This window comes from Poromitra crassiceps (genome assembly GCF_964638095.1).
Source record: "Poromitra crassiceps genome assembly, chromosome: 10".
NCBI lineage: Eukaryota > Metazoa > Chordata > Actinopteri > Beryciformes > Melamphaidae > Poromitra > Poromitra crassiceps.
The window spans coordinates 2,756,172-2,773,795 of NC_139631.1; the positions used below are offsets into that span (position 1 = coordinate 2,756,172).

Here is a 17,624-nt window from a genome sequence, read left to right on the forward strand (position 1 = left end):
CTCCAGGATCCTCTCCACAGCAACAACGCTGCGGCCGCATTGTGAGGGCTCTGGAGGAAGCTGCTTTTTCAAATCATGCGCCTGTCTGTTATCCTGCCTCTCAGACAATAACATCCAGATAGCCTCTTCTTCTCCCCACCTCCCACACTGACAATAGGGGGTAAAAGCTTTTGCAACAAAAGGATGATGGGCAGGGGATGTTGGGGCGGGGGGGGGGGGGGGGGGTTCGTTTCCGTGACCCCATCCTATTATACGTCCTCGCATTGGCTGTTGACCAGCCAATCGGGGGAAGCGGCAGGCGAGACCGTGTCTTAAAGGGGCTATCTGCCATCGGCGGGCTGCCAAGGAGCCCGGAGAGCCCGGGAGAAGCCGGCGGCGGTAGTCCGATCCCTATCGCGGCGGGGCCGGGGAGTAATGAAGAACAGCTCGGCCCGATTCCACCGCCAGATGAAACCTACGCCTCCTCTTATCTCCGCTGGCACACGTTCTGACATTAAGAAAGCAGGAGGAGGCCACGCCCTTTTCCACACGAGCCCCCTGCTGCTGCTATCTCCTGCTTCTGTTTTTCTCTCTCCCGCTGTCCTTATCTCTCTCTCTCTCTCTCTCTCTCTCTCTCTCTCTCTCTGCCTCTCTCTCTCTCTCTCTCTCTCTCTCTCTCTCTCTCTCTCTCTCTGCCTCTCTCTCTCGCCCCGTTGCTGTGGTCTGGAGCAGGACTTAATCACAGTGCAATGGCTGTGCCACGCTGACCCTTATCTCACCCTAAGAAAGATAATACTATCTGCCTCTCATCGGCTGCCACCCCCCTGCTTCCACACACACACTCACACACACACACACACACACACACACACACACACGCACACACACACACACACACACACACACACACACACACTCACACACACACACACACACACACACACACACACACACACACACACACACGCACACACACACACACACACACACACACACACACACGCACACACACACACACACACACACACACACACACACACACACACACACACGCACACACACACACACAGCCGACAGGGGGTGGAGGAGAGCGTGCGTGCTTTTATAGCGCTGAGCTCGGATCCTGTGTTGCATTAATTGAGTTAAATGGATAGCGATGGTTGGAGATGATTTGTCTGTCGGCTTTTATTGCTGCAATTTAGACTGTGCCTCATTGCATTATGCTGCTTAATGAGAGGCCTTTGCAGGCGTTGAGTCTGCGCTGGTATATTAACACGCACAGGTTCACTTCACAGGAGGGGGGGGGGGGAGTGGGGACCCGGCCCTCATTTCCTGCCATCATCAAACTGAAAGTGCCTCCTCCTCCGACTCTGTCGTTGCCCATTTGTTTTTTAAAACGGGGATTTGCTGTTTTTTTATTTGTTGTTTAGTAAACGTCGCCATTTCTTTTTCGACATCGTCTTTTTTCCTCCAGTACTGTTAAGTTGAGGCTCTGGGGTTGAGATTCTCATTTTGTCACGTCACCTCCTCCATCCTCCCTAGGCCGCGCGCTGCCCCCTCCTCGCCCCACCTCACCTCCACAGCGGCGAAGCTTTTTCAAGATCCGGGGAAGGAAAAAAAACCTGCCACGTCCTTTTCCCTTCGTTCCTCCTTATCTGGTTGGAGCTGGCTGGCTGTGGGCCTGTAGCGCCGCGCCGCGCCGTGCCGTGCCGCGCCGCTGATTTGTGGCCCTCTGTGTCTGCGGCGTCGGGCGAGAGCCTTTAATGCGATGCGTGCCTCTGCCCTGCTCCCCCGCTGATGGAACAGGCCCCTGCACTCCCCTGATAGACTGCTCATTTGTATACTAACCTGACAGGCAGCCATGATAAGGCCTAGCAACTGCTGCACGGCCGGGGGGAGGCGGGGGGAGGCGGGGCCACGCCGCACGGTGCGGTGCGGGGTGGTGCTGGTGGTGGTGAGTGAGATGACGGGTAATATTTTACACCAAGCTGGAAGCCCCCCACTCTCGCTCTCTCTCACTATCTCTCACTCTCTGCCCACTCTCTCTCACTCTCTGCCCACTCTCTCTCACTCTCTGCCCACTCACTTTCTCGTCTCGTCACACACGTCATAGGTGGCTATGAAAATGGCACTGGGGGCTAAATATAAAGTGGTTTATGCGTGTGTGCGTGTTGCGTGCAGGGGAGGCCACTCCATTCAGGGAGGCCACTCCATTCTGCACGCTCACTATGGAATTCATTATCATCTTAATGATGCTGCAGTTGAGGCGAGTCTCCGTCGGTTGACAGTTGTGTGGGAGGGTTTCTTCTCTCTCTCTCTCTCTCTCTCTCTCTCTCCCCTCCTCACTGTACTTGCCGTGGTGCTCGCTCGCTCGCTGGGGGGGTTTTGCTGTCTCGCTGGCCCACACCTGTTCTGACAAGCGAGCGGCGGTGGGTGGACCAGACCTCCATTGTTGGAGGTAGCTGCTAGCTTGGTAGCTGTTCCCCTGCTGGCCCGGGAAAGCGTAGCAGCAGCGCCGCAGCTTATAATAAACGACCGCTTCGGGAGGTCATTAAGTTTCTGGAGCGGAGGGGGGGGGGGAAGAGAAGGACAAATGCAGGGGAGATAATTAATTTGGTGTCTCCCGTTGCAGCCCGGGAGGGAGCCCTAGGCCCCGCCGCGCATGGCTAACGCGGCATTAATCGCTAACGTAGCATTGGCGGGCAGGGCGAGGACGGTGGCAGGCGGAACCCGGAGCAGAAGGCAGGCGTCTGGGGTGAGAGGGCGCCGGCACCCCAGGGCCCTGACTGAGTGGGTGCTGATGGAGATGTTCATCAAAGCGGCCAGCTACTCCCACATCAACAGAGGAAAGAGAGAGGGCCACTAGGAGGGTTCAACTGATGTACTATTTTGGGGAGTGAAGCTCACGATAGCCAATATTTTGTTCCCAAACCAACAGAAGAGGGTAATTTTATTCCAATTGCATTTGGACTCAACCCGACAGCATTTATAGCCTTTTTATAGCCTACTCTTCAAGTAATTGATCTTAAAAGCTTTCAGAAAATCAACAGTAGCAAGACTGGCATAGTCCTAATAAACACAGACATTTGAAATGAGCAGTCTAAAGCTAACCTTCAGTAAGTGCTTCAACTTTAAAATAATCAACTTATTGCTCCTTATTCAAATCGATGTCAGAAAGCTGTGAACAAATCATAACAAGTTATCATAACAGTCTTATAGTAATTAGGCCTGACATTTAAAATGACTGCATGGGATTAGCATCAAGTGGGTATGTATGTCAATCAATCAATATGTAATGGGGAGACTTGTGGGTACCCATAGAACCCATTCTCATTCAGATATCTTGAGGTGAGATGTCAAAAGAGACCCCTTTGAAAATGGCCATGCCGGGGCGTCCTGGTGGCTCACCTGGTAACTCGTACTAGTCCTTCGCGCGGCCGACCCGGGTTCGAATCTGACCTGTGGTCCTTTGCCACATGTCATCCCCTCTCTCTCCATAACTTTCCTGTCTGCCTAACTGTCCTATCCAATAAAGGCAACATGCCCAAAAAAAAAAAAATGGCATTCCAGTTCTTCCCTTGCCAAAGTCTAGCCTAACTTTGAGCATTATTTATCCGCCTTCCCGACAAGCTAGCATGATATACCAATGGATGCCTTAGCTTTTCTAGTTTCATGGATACAGTCGGTCTGTGTGGTAATGCCTACAAAATGTTACTACGTCTGCCCCCCCCCCCCCCCCCCCCCCCCCCCCCATATATCGCAATGGGCTGACTCACCAAAGGACGGTGCTGCGGCTCTACACTACAGGATTGGGGATTCTAGAGCAGGTACACAGACGTCTGTTCAGATGTGCATTTACTGCGGGGGTTAAATCCCCGATCGTGTCTGCCTGGGCTGGGCTAGCAGTTAAATGCTAACTATACTGAATGGGGGGAACAGGGGGATTTACCGCACCCTGACCACGCCCCAGCCAGCTAACCCAGCGATTATGACGAGACATCGACTCAATCTATATGATACTAATATCTTCTTGTCACTGTAGCTTTAAAATGAGCCTCTGAAAGACAGTAATGTTGTCAGCTTCAGATGTGGGCGTCCGTTTACATGTACCTCTGGTACATCTTTTTCTCCAAATAACTTTGCCCGTGGACCCTGGACATGACCACTTTGGGAACCACTGCTGTAGCGGACTACGACTGTATATGGGACAGAAATCACAAAGTTGTGCAGTGACTGAGACACCTGGTCACACGGCTCCTTTAGGACTGAAGGCTTCTCAGGAGACTAGAAGCACACTGCTAATTCAGCTGTCTCTCCACTGAGAGCCACCAGTTGATTCTCTGTCTGCACTGACAGCGAGCGGCCACACGAGGCCAGCACACAGCCGTACATGCTAGCTAGCATCGGATTGTGTTAGCCGAGCTTCATTGCTGCTGTGTTATTGAGAGTGGATATGGAATAAAGATCCATGCGGGTGCTGGATCTGACAGAGAAGCGAGTCACTGGTCTCTCCGTTCCTGCGGCCCTACAGTGTCATTATTCATGAACTATAAGGGGCTGTGTCCACAGCAAGCTGTTGATTCAGGTCGGAGTGCTTTGGAAATCATGTCCAGAGAGCACTTCTTCTAACGCGCACAAACACACAGCGCATGCGGAGCGCTTATTTGTTGCTGTTGAAACGAAAAGTGACATTGACGAGTAGTGCTCTTCTCCAAAAGTTGAACTTTTTTCTGCTTTGGGCGCCCAGAGCGCTCTGGCCAAAAGCACTAGCCACCGAGAGTGCTAAACACCAGGTGCTGTGCTGGGAAGAGGAGTGCTGCTGGGAAGAGGAGTGCTGCTAGCACGTCCTTGCCATCGAGAATGTATTGCAGAAAGGTGCTAGCAGCTTAAAAAACTGCTTCCTATTTTCCTGCCTTTTACTTACTTTTACTTTGACTCATTTGAAACCGAAACCCTTAATAATATATATAATCTCACTACTACAATAAGGCAGAGGGGTTCCGTGCGGCGCACAATTGCGAAAGCCTGCAGAGCGTGCTAGAAATGAGCATGCGAGCTAGAAATGTGCACGCGAAGCACACAAAGCTACAAATTAATGCGCAAAGCACGTGATATTTCTAGTAATAGTAATGCATGCATACTCCAATCAAAATATCACATTAGAATCAATTCAGGTCAAGTGTTTCCCATAGACAACTAGTGTAGTATTGATCAATAATACAATTAATTATCAGACAAACTGCCATCGTATCCATCATATTGGAGGTGGACAATGCTCACTATAGCCTCATTCTAATTGTCCGTAAAAATCCATTATTGGCCCTACTGTATCTATACTATAAGCAAACTGACATGTGGGTATAAACCTGTTGAGAGAGGGAACAGCACGGAACTTTGGGTGACAGTAAATGGCAGGCGGTAGAGAAGAAAAGGTGTGCCACCCCCTCTCTCTCTCCCTCTCTCTATCTGTCTCTCTCAGTGTCTCTCTATCTGTCTCTCTCTCTCTCTCTCTCTCTCTCATACTGTGCTGTTGGCCCAGGCTAACCCTGTACTGATGCAGGAGCGTCAACTGCCTCCTCCTCCCTCCAGCCATCAAACCCACTCATTTGGCTGTCAGGGAGGTATGCACGGCACTGTGCTGTGTTTGTTGGCTATGCACTATTACGCTCAATTACACAATAGTAAAGCACTGATACGCAGCATACAGTTGTCTTCCTCTGCCTATGCTTATAGCTATGGGATAACATCCGTCCTATAAACGTGGCGTATTTAAAAGATACTGCGTTTTTGCTTTGTGCCGTCAATCATTTTCGCAAGAGCGCGCGTGTCTCTCTCGCTTTCAAGTGATTTCAAAACTCATTTTGGAAAATGTTTCATTTGCAACCACTGTGTTGTCGGTCCTCCATATCTGGTTTGCGGTCTGTGAGTGTTAAGATTAGCCTCCTCACCAAGGGGAAGTTGTCCTACAACAAGTCTGTCAAGAATGTAGCGTGTGCCAAATGACTCACAACTCAATTGTAATTATAGGCTTTGCAGGCGCAAGCCCACAACAAAGCCTACTAACAGGTTTCTTTGTTTTCACGCTGCAGCTGTTGTGATAAACGTTGCCAGCCTGTGTAAAAACATCATGCTTTATAGCGGGGGGAGGGGCTTTGGCTGCTCGTGGGGGGGGGGGGGGGGGGGGGTTTAGTTTGATTCAGTCTGGGTTTACCTAACCTCTGGCCGCCATATTTCTTCCTCTTTCTTTCTTCCTGTTCGGAGATATTTTGCTCAGCGCCGAGGAATGCGGGGCATGCAGTAGGAGCGCTCAGATCAAAGGCATATAGATGGACGGGCCCGGGGAGCGTTTGATATGAAGCAGGGGGTTCGGCGGGGCGGGCGGGCGGGGGGGGTTTCGGCGGGGAGATAAATTGGTCTCTCAGCAGTCTTTACTAAATGAGGTTAATTGAATCTGGGTAATTGCTGACCTTCCTGTCTTTGGCGAAATCGCAGCCTTAACTGATCAATGCCTTTCATAAATTCATGCCTGAAGGTCACTGGGTTGATTACCCGCCCTCCCTCCATCTCTCTCTCCCTCTCTCCCTCCCTCCCTCCCTCCCTCCCTCCCTCCCTCCCTCGCCCGCCGCCCGCATCGCCCCGCTCAGTCGGGCCCATTGTGCAAAAACCAAGCGTGGAAGCGTTTTTCAACACTAAAAGAATGCAATTAAGCTTGTCTCAGATTTTTCTAAATTAATTAGCTTGCGGTGCTGTTAAGTAAAAGCGATGTGGACGTTTGAAAATTGCCAAAGACTACCGCCCCCACTCTCCCGCCACCCAACCACCCCCCCCCCCCCCCCCCCACCCCCCCGCCGCCACCCGCTTCTTTGCTGTGACAGCAAATGCAGAAATGCCTCACAGTAAATGTCTCACTTAATGCTGGCGAGGTTCTCTCTGCCTCCCTGCCTCTCCCTCTGCGGCTCAGCTATTATCTGGAGATTTATGCAGCCAATAAGTCACTGGTGTTCGCTGGAAGTTGGGGGACTTTTTAAAACAAACAGCAGTGTAATTTGTAATTTGGCATTCCCTAAATCTGGGAATTATGGCTGTTGCGTGTGGCTCTTTAGGGAGTTAGCACTCTGTTGGTGGGTTTACTACCCCACCTCCCCCCCCCTCTCCCTCTCTCTTTCTCTTTCGCGCCTGGCGAGGAAACGGGAGGATTTCACAGCTGCTGAGAGCTGAGCTCCGGCTGGGCCCTCTGACCTCCCCCGCCTCCCCCTCCACCCCTCCCTCCCTCTTCTCTCTCTCCCTCCCTCTTCTCTCTCTCTCTCCCTCCCTCTCTCTCTTCTCTCTCTCCAGCAGTCTCTTTCCTCGGGGAGCTCTTGTGTGGCTCAGAGGAAGCTGAATCATAAAGCATGGCTAATGAATAGAATAGGGAAGGAAAGCTGAGGCCGCTTTGACGGCCCTCCAGAGAGGAGGCCGAGCGGGGGCCCCCGAAGCCCCAGGCTCAAATAGCAGACGGCCCCCACAGAGGTCAGGCTTCCTGCGGCCCGCTCCGAGGGCTTTTGGCTCCCAGGCAATGTGGCTTGAATTCCCCCCCCCCCTCCACCACCCGTGTTTTTTTTAAATGGTTAAATTTCCACGTTTCCTTTGGAAAACCTGGCCTTTGCTCCTCTTTTTTTTCCTCCTGTCTGTCTCTCTTCCCTCTCTCGCCCTCTCCGGCTCGTCTTTCCTGGGCTGTTTTTAATGGCAGGCAGGGCTCCCTCAACAAAGAGAGTGTGAAGAATTTGTTATACATGACCTCTGTGCGCGCCGCGACCGCAGCTAGCCCCCGGCCTCCGCCAGCAGCACGGCCCCGCGAAAAAATGTCAACTCGACCCGGCGAAAAAACCCAGAAAGCTCTGCGAAAACAACGACGGCAGCCAAAATCCGGGCTCTCGCTTTGACATGCCTTTTTAAAGAAGTGCTTTTGTTAGCTGCCCTTGTAATTGTGGATTATACCACTGACTCATTCAGACTTGGCAGGTGCAGCAGCACGCAGCAGCAGCAGCACGCAGCGTTAAAACAGCTAAATATTGGTTGTTGATGCTGCTTGGAAAGGAAATACGTGGGGGAACATAAAACAGCTCAGTGCCCTCAGTCGAAATGGGAGTGGAATAAAATAGACGTAGGTTGTCTCCTCTGTTCCCTCTCACAGGAAGATGTTGTGTCTCTGGATAAGCTCTCTGGTCATAACAGTTGTTTTAATGGTTACAGTGGGTTATGGCGTGACCTGCCCGCGTCTCGCCATGCTCCCGTGACCCCGTGCCACACTCAGCTACCTCCCGTGTCCATTTTGACAAGCTTCATTTCATCCTGAGCCCATATTTTCTCTCTCTCTCTCAGGGCCTCCGGGGGCCTCGCGAGTCAAGGCTGAGGTTGTGCTGCTGCTACAGTGCCGAGCCTCGGTACTGAAGCGTTTAATGTCGTCCAAAGCTAACAAAGAGCCTGTGTTGTAGCCTGGCGCCCCGGTTCTGGGAGAGTGAAAGAGGGCAGTGCACAAAACGATCTGTCTCTCCTCTCCTCTACTGTAAGAGGAAACACAGCTCTCACTTTCTGTCTGCTCCGCGCCGCCTCCTGTCCAGACTAAACTAAAGAGCAGTTATTGACCCCTCTTTTTGCTAGTTGCTAGCTTCATTCACTTGGCTGCCGTATCTGATTTCCATCCTACTCTGGGAGGGAAACCCTGTTGGAAGATAGTGAAGCATAAGACTCAACTGTCTTTGGACAACAACAAAAACTGTAATATCCAAACCAACGTGGTTGTAGCAATTGTGTAAGTTGTAGCCAACAACTAGTAGCAGTTTTAACCAGCTAAAGTTACCTAATGCTATTGTTAGCTAGCAGACAGACATTATTTATTTCAAAGAAGGACCATTAAGAATATGAAGCATAATGGTATACTAATTACTAATACTGAATCTAAAGTCTGTTAATGCTAGGTGATACTGTAAATATAGTATTAATGGCATGATTCAGCTATCCTAGCTGAATGCTAACATTAGCTAACTACCTTCTCTTGCTATGCTCTACTCTCCACAATAACAATGGATACTCTTGGTAACATTATCCTATGGGTCGTCTGGGTAGTGCAGCGGTAGATTCACACCAACACAAGGGTCGCAAGTCCGAGCCCCGTTACCTCCGGCGCCTCGGGCGTCCACATAGGCACAATTGTCCGTGTCTGCAGGTGGGAAGCTGGATGGGTATGTGTCCGGGTCGCTGCACTAGTGCCTCTGGTTGGTCAGGGAGTCTGCTCGGGAGTGAGGGAGGGAAATTGGGGGGGATAGCGTGATCCTCCCATGCGCTCCTGCCAGTGAAACTCCTCACTTTCAGGTGAAAAGAAGCGGCTGGCGACTGCACATGTATCAGAGGAAGCATGTGCTAGTCTACAGCTCTCCCCAGATCGGCAGAGGGGGTGGAGCAATGACGAGGACAGCAGGGGGAATTGGCCAAGTACAATAGAGGGTATGCATGTGATGTCACAGAGGCAGAAGTCACTGTGGGGTCACGCCCACTGAGTCACAGCAAGACTGAGCTTGAATGCAGTAATCAGCCTAGATAACTGACACCTGCTGCTCAGGGAGGAACTTGACACTCATTTTGACACTCGTTCCCGATTGAGGGGGCGTGTTCCAGTGGGTGTGCATACCCTCTATTGGGGAGAAAATGGGGGTCCGAGAATACTTGATAAAAAGAAATTGGCTATACATTTTTTGTCCAAAGAGTCTCTTTACATCTGCTTCGCTGTCTTCCAGAAGTTCCAGGCGAGGTTTGCCCACCCCTAAATGTGATGTCGATCAAACATGGCCGCCGTGTGTGAACAAAGCAAATAGTTGAGAGTGTGGGCGCGCGGTGTTGTGGTTAACGCCGAGACAAGACACTGAGCACAGACAGACAAACATGGTGGAGAACAGAACAGTAACACAGTGGCAGCGGAGGAGAGATTGGGAGGTCTTGGAAAGAAGAGGACGTCCTCAAAACACTTGTGAAGAAGGAGCGCGATGCCAAGGACGGCCATCTGTGTTTACAGAATCACTTGCTTTCTCTCTTGTCTCTGTCTCTCTCTTGCACTCACTCTGATTCACTGTTCCTTCTTTACATATGCTGCCTTTGTGCTGCGTCAAATAGCAGCATGGCAGTTAAGGACACTCAGGCCCTTTGGCTGGGACATATGTTCTGCAGATCCCAGATGAGAGGCGCTAACGCTAACGCACAAGGAAACCGTGAGTTTACATAAAGCCCCTCTATAGGCTGACAGGCTAAAGGAGGATGTTCATTGTTAATGTTAACTTCCAAGCACATTGACTTTTTTTTTTGGTAATGTTTTTTTGCACAACGCCAGGGTTGTGTGTGGATTTACTGCTTCTCTGTGCCGCTGTTTAAATACTTTGTGTCTGTGTGTATTTTTGTAAAAATGTATGGTGTGTTTTGATTTCGCAAAGCGCTTGCCAGAATCTACATACATCTGAAGCGCAGAGGAAAATACCTTGCAGTGTTTAGTCTACGCGTCTCCACTATCACTTAATAGTCAAACGCCTTTTCTCCCTCAACTATTTGACTTCACTTCCATTTGACGACAAGTCACGGGTTTTCTCTTCTTCTGTTGACTCCTATTATTCATATGTAGCAGTTGCCACGCCACAGTTTTTTTAAAACTCATGCGGTCGATAAATCCGTTTCCTTCCTGTGTCGGCCGATATGATCATTCTATGTGAAACCAGTATATTGTTTTAAGCGGCCACATTGTTGCATTGCAGAAGGAGATTTGCGATTTGGTGTGTGTGTGTGTGCAGAGGCCTTTGTCCTCTGATGCTGCAGAGCCACCTTGCTGGCTTCCTCTTCCCTTTGACAGCATCCCCTTATGAGGGCTTTCAGGTGGCACAACAGTGCCCCCTAATGTTACCTTCACAGGAAGAAGGCAGAGAGGAGAGGGACTGTAGGGTACAGAGGGAGCTCTCCTAGTTGGCTGTGGTCTGTTGACTGTCTATGTAATGCTGTGTGGGAGGTGGTCGGACTTTGCCTCAAAAACACTCACGTCCGCATTTGCGGTTGGATGAAACCTTGTCGGGACATGGGGGTTGGGGTCGGGTGGGGGTCGAGGGGTGTGTTTGAGCGCTTGAGTTAACTCGATCATGTGAGTCAATCTTTGTTTTAACGGGAGTGAGCAATGATTGCCACGCATCCAGCGCCCACCCAACCAATCCACTAACAGTCTGTCCTCTCTTGTTTTTCCAGGTGTCTGATGTAGGATCTGAGAAGCTCTTTTCGCCCACCACACCTAAAGGTAAGATTCTGTCTAGCCAGCCTCTCCTCCTCTGTCTCATTCAGCCAGCCTCTCCTCCTCTGTCTCATTCAGCCAGACTCTCCTCCTCTGTCTCATTCAGCCAGACTCTCCTCCTTTGTCTCGTTCAGCCAGACTCTCCTCCTCTGTCTCCTTCAGCCAGACTCTCCTCCTCTGTCTCCTTCAGCCAGACTCTCCTCCTCTGTCTCCTTCAGCCAGACTCTCCTCCTCTGTCTCATTCAGCCAGCCTCTCCTCCTCTGTCTCGTTCAGCCAGACTCTCCTCCTCTGTCTCATTCAGCCAGCCTCTCCTCCTCTGTCTCGTTCAGCCAGACTCTCCTCCTCTGTCTCATTCAGCCAGCCTCTCCTCCTCTGTCTCCTTCAGCCAGCCTCTCCTCCTCTGTCTCATTCAGCCAGCCTCTCCTCCTCTGTCTCCTTCAGCCACTCTCCTCCTCTGTCTCCTTCAGCCAGACTCTCCTCCTCTGCCTCATTCAGCCAGACTCTCCTCCTCTGTCTCATTCAGCCAGCCTCTCCTCCTCTGTCTCCTTCAGCCAGCCTCTCCTCCTCTGTCTCATTCAGCCAGACTCTCCTCCTCTGTCTCATTCAGCCAGCCTCTCCTCCTCTGCCTCCTTCAGCCAGCCTCTCCTCCTCTGTCTCATTCAGCCAGCCTCCCCTCCTCTGTCTCATTCAGCCAGACTCTCCTCCTCTGTCTCCTTCAGCCAGCCTCTCCTCCTCTGTCTCCTTCAGCCAGACTCTCCTCCTCTGTCTCCTTCAGCCAGCCTCTCCTCCTCTGTCTCCTTCAGCCAGCCTCTCCTCCTCTGTCTCCTTCAGCCAGCCTCTCCTCCTCTGTCTCCTTCAGCCAGACTCTCCTCCTCGGCCTCGTTCGAACAACAACAACCGGGTTCGCAAATGAGTCCATCCTCCCCTTCCCCCGGCTCTAATCCTCCACCTCCATTCAGATTTAAATGCTAGCAGATATTATAAACAAGGTCTGGTGACTACATATGCATACATTTTCGCCCGGGTGCGGACTGGCGTTTTTCTGGGTGACCCCGTCAAAGGCTGAGCCCTCCTCCATATTGGTTCATTAGAGGGGATTTAGAGCCTCCCCGCCACATGCTCCCGCAAATGGGAACTTCCCCTCAGGCAATACACGCTCTCTGACAGCAGGCCTGGCCCGTAATGGACGCCAGAGGAGAGAGAGAGACAGAGAGAGGGAGAGGGAGAGAGAGCTTTGTCAGCCCCCCAGACAACAAAAACAATGTATGTGTGTGTGTACGTGTGTGTGGGTGGGTGGGTGTGTGGGTGTGGGTGGGTGCGTGTGTGTGTGTGTGTGCGTGTGTGTGTGTGTGTGTTGGTGTGTGTGTGTGTGCGCGCGTGTGTGTGTGTGTGCGCGCGTGTGTGTGTGTGTGTGTGCTTTCATGCATGCATTGGTTTTGGATGTTTGCCTGCCCATGTGTGCGTGTGTGCGTGTGTGTGTGTGCGTGTGTGCACGCGCACACCCACATATATAGTACGTGTCGGTGCATTGTGCATGTCAGGGATAGCATGTGGGCATATGGCACCTGAATATTCACTAAATGCGAGGACGCGTGTCAGGTTTGGGCAGGAGAGCGCTGTGAAGGCCTGGATGGAGGAGGGGGGGCGAGGAGGGGAGATCAGCCTCACCAGTGACAGATAGCAGCATGCAGAGCGTGTCCCCCCAGGGCAGGGACCAGGAAGCCAGGCCATTAACACAAGCAGAGAGGGAGAGGGAGCTGGAGGAGAGCTGTGCAAAATGTGCCCATTTGAGGGAGGGGGGGTCCCTGTCTGGAGGCCAGATTGGACAAATAGATCCACCTGCCTCAACTGGACTGTTAAAAATGTCATTATAATGGACAGTCAGGAGTGTAGCATATATGTAGTTTACCCTATTTAGTTTTTATTTGCAGAATACAGTTTCACCACCGGGCAGACGTGTTTATGAGGTAAATTTGTAGTAGAGTACATCATAGGACAGGACATGGTGTCAAACTATGTATAATTATATAAATATATAGATGTATATATATTTAGATTCCAATTTACATTTGTAATGTGACCCATGTGAAAAAATACTTTTTGTCTTTTTTGTCTTGTTTTCATTTTGGGTCATTTTGGCTTTTTTCCTATCCCTTCAAAGAGCACCTGTTCTGTTCCTATCAGGAAGCAGTGTGTGTTTGTCTCTTATCTCTGTCCATGTATTTATATACAGAAAGAGTTACATAGAGAAATGCTCCTTTACTGAAGCTGATTGATACTAGTGGTTATTTGCCTCCTGCTGACCACAGATTGGAGGTCCTTGTTTACCCACATCTTATTTACCACCACTTCATCGATTAGAATAGATTGAACACTCAGACGATTTAGCAATATAGTCATTTAGGTCACACGGTGGGAGCCAGCAGGTTTTCCACTCGGGCACATATGACTGCTTGCTTTAGCCCAGTAGCTTTGACTGAGTGGAAACGCGTGGCAGACAGGGGAGGAGGGAAGCCAGGCCTGCTGGCTGTGTGATGCAGATGACCTGTGACCGACGTCGACCTCGTGAGACCAGGCGCTCACAATGACGACGACTTCCAGACTTGCATGGTTTAGAAAACAACTAGACCGCGTCGCACTCCCTCCGCTCTCCACCGGACCGCGTCGCACTCCCTCTGCTCTCCACCGGGCCGCTGGACTAGTGCCGCTGTCAGCTGTCAGGGTGTTGAGTTGTTATTTTCCCTGCACGCCCGTACAGAACAACGGCTGCACATAAACACACTCCGCTGAGGAGGACTGCTGCTACATTCACCCGCAAGCAAGCACGTACGCAGACACACTCGCTCTGTTTCACACCCACACACACTCCCGATATAGACCCATTCACACCCACACACACTCCCAATCACTAGGACGTCGCACTAACAACACCAACAGTCACTTCCGGGTCGACGGCTGGGGATGAGTTGAATTGCGGAGATGTCGGCAAACTTGTTTATTTGTTAATTTCAATAGTGCTCAACAGTCACGTGACACTTCGGTTGCGGAAGAGTATTTCCCCATTCATATTCTGCATTAAGATTTTTATTATTATTAGCCATAATGGGCGTAACCACCCAAGATAGACTTACCATGGGTGAGTTACATGATGGTATGTTCCTGACATGTTCCTATTCACCTTACAGTATGTTGACCCGGTTGTGTGGTTGTGTCACGACTTCCGGCTAAAAAAAAGAAAAAGAAAAAGGCCGGCTCCTCCAATATCATCTAACTCTGAATTAACTAATAATTTAGCCAATTGTATGTAACATACCAAATAAAAGCAAACGGCAATGTCTAAGAATGCCATGCCATGTAACTGGCTCGTTAATTCTCGCATTCCAGGGAATTACGTTAACATGGGGTCTTATAGACGTAAATGGCTCGCGCTGCGTTCGGAGGAGAGATTCAAGATTCAAGATTCAAGATTTTTATTGTCACTCCATGGTACAAGTACCACGTGTGAAATTCTTGTGCAGTGGACTCCGTTTACGACATAGTACAAATAGGCAACAAGCAATAAGTAATAGGCAATAAGAAATAGGCATCAATAAGCAATAAGACAGCAATAAGGCAATAAGAAATAGGCATCTATAAGCAATAAGACAAGTCGGTGGCTTATACGACAGTGGCATATTCATTGCACATAGGTGCACATGTCATGTGCATACGTTAGACGTGTTCAGACATTCCAAATTCGACGTTTTATACATACATGTGCAAATAGCATGTACCTTATTAAACATACACTTAAATTTACAATTAAACGTTAGGCACCTTATTAAACATACACTTAAATTTACAATTAAACGTTAGGCACCTTATTAAACATACACTTAAATTTACAATTAAACGTTAGGCATCTGTAATAGTAGCAGCTGCAGTACGGTACTGCGGTACGACTACTGCACTATTTTGTGCATATTAAGGAGTCTCGTGGCCTGCGGGAAGAAACTGTTCCTCAAGCGATTTGTGCGTGTTTTTGGAACCCTGTATCTCCTCCCTGAGGGTAGCAGGGAGAACAGGCTGTTGTGGGGATGGTTTGTGTCTTTGATGATCTTCAGGGACCTCCTGAGGCACCGCTGGTTGTACAGTTCGTGCAGTTCTGGCAGTTCACCTCCTGTTACGTGCTGGGCCGCGCGCCTCACCCTCCGTAGCGCTCTGCGGTCCATGGTGGTACAGTTCCCGTACCAGGCGGTGAAGCCGCCTGTCAGCAGGCTTTCAATGGTGCCTCTGTAGAAGTCCCAGAGGATTTCTTTCCTCAGCCCGAATTTCTTCAGGCGCCTGAGTCCGTGTAGTCGCTGTTGGGCCTTTTTGACAACAGTGGCGGTGTGGCCGGCCCAGGTCAGGTCCTGGTGGATGTTGACTCCCAGGTACTTGAAGCTGTCCACCCTTTCCACCACTGTGCCGTTGATGGTGATTGGGGGGGGTGCCCCCCCCCCTCTCCTGTAGTCTACAATGATCTCCTTGGTCTTGGAGACGTTCAGAGAGAGGTGGTTGTCCTGGCACCATTGTTCCAGTACCCCCACCTCCTCTCTGTAGGCCGTCTCGTCGCCCCCCGAGATCAGCCCCACGACCGCTGTGTCGTCTGCAAACTTCACAATTGTGTTTGAAGTTTGAGTCGCCACGCAGTCGTGGGTGTAGAGGTAGTACCAGAAGGGGCTGGAGACGAGAGAAAACCATCTGAAGCTTTCTTTGTTGGAGTCCAGGTATGTTTTGCAAGAAAGTGCTTGTCATTGTCGACGATAACGTTATCTGAGCTGGCTAACAGTGGATACTCCGCTTGCTTGCTGTGTACCGAGCTCAAAGTAGTAGGCTACGTTCTTTGTTTTACCCCCTGCACCATCCGCTACAAAAACAACTTTCTTCTTCTGACGTTCTTTTGTATTTCGCGCCGTGACCAGCGGAAGTGTTAACACAACCCGGAAGAATTTGGCCCACCCCCGTGTATGAACATAAGGTGAATAGAAACCACAAATCTGTACGATATCATCCTTGTCTTGTTTTTAGCTGTGGCCAGCAGCTCTATAAGTCACTCTGTTGGTTGGTTGGTTGGTCCACAAAAATCGGAAATTCACATATTATATGGTCGCAGCTATTGCAAATTTGCGCTTGTGTTTTTTTTTTACATTTTTTATTCAATGTCATACAGAAGTACTACACTATACCCACAATCCTAAAGTGTAATACCGATACCAGGAAGTACTGATGACTGCACACACAGCGCATGCGCCTCAGACAACGCGGAAGTAACTTTGGTTCCGTCACGGTAGTTCTGGCTATGTATTTACTTGGAAAATGACCGTTTCCCGTAACTTTGGATTATTATTGCATGGCGTGGTGAGTACACGAGTCACAACATTTTGACGCTGTGGGAATGTGTATTTTTGGTGACTGACCGGGCTGGGCAGCTGTACCGTTTACTACAGTACCATTGTAGTTAGCAGAGGCGGCGCGGGGCTACTTTCTAATGCACACACAGTGAAGAGCAAGGCAACTCTCTTCTCCTCTTACTATCAGAAATATGTGGAACTCGGCCACCGTATTATATAGAAGAAAGATATGAAAGCATTAAACATGCATTTTAGACAACCATTTTCTCTTTATGTCAGTTGTTCCTTGCACCTGTTAGCTCTGCACCATTATGTACATGAGTTGTGATGCAGGGGTTTTCTACCTGGAGGATATTAAACAAATATTGTGATTTGGTCTATACCTGCATCCAACACAACACCGCTCCTGTGTCTGCGCTGCGGGCTCCTGCTAATGTGACCCTGGAATTACAGCTAGACTATCCAATCAGAGCCTCTCCTGACTGTCACACGGATCAGCGGGATCCTGATTGGCTCATGTGCCATCAGGTCATCACAGGTGTGTGAGACCTACAAGAAGGGCACCAGATTAGGATTAAGGGTTAGACCAGGTGAGGCGTGGGACATGCCTGTGACGGAGTGAAGTGATTTGGTGATGATGATGAAGAAGACATTATTATTATGATGCCAGGGCCTCCTCTGTGACAGGGTGAAGTGATTTGGTGATGATGAAGAAGACATTATTATTATGATGCCAGGGCGTCCTCTGTGACAGGGTGAAGTGATTTGATGATGATGAAGAAGACATTATTATTATGATGCCAGGGCCTCCTCTGTGACAGGGTGAAGTGATTTGGTGATGATGAAGAAGACATTATTATTATGATGCCAGGGCCTCCTCTGTGACAGGGTGAAGTGATTTGATGATGATGAAGAAGACATTATTATTATGATGCCAGGGCCTCCTCTGTGACAGGGTGAAGTGATTTGGTGATGA

The 17,624-nt window shown here is 50.0% G+C and overlaps 1 protein-coding gene across 6 annotated transcripts in view; it reads left to right on the forward strand.

Moving 5' to 3' along the window:
- fbrsl1 (fibrosin-like 1) overlaps window positions 1–17,624 on the forward strand; it is a 420,341-nt gene that overhangs the window by 339,064 nt on the left and 63,653 nt on the right. For all 6 annotated transcript variants that reach the window (XM_083644557.1, XM_083644556.1, XM_083644560.1 and 3 more), the window contains one exon: window positions 11,233–11,281. In XM_083644557.1, the coding sequence (XP_083500683.1) occupies window positions 11,233–11,281 (49 nt within the window). The remainder of the gene's footprint in view (window positions 1–11,232; window positions 11,282–17,624) is intronic.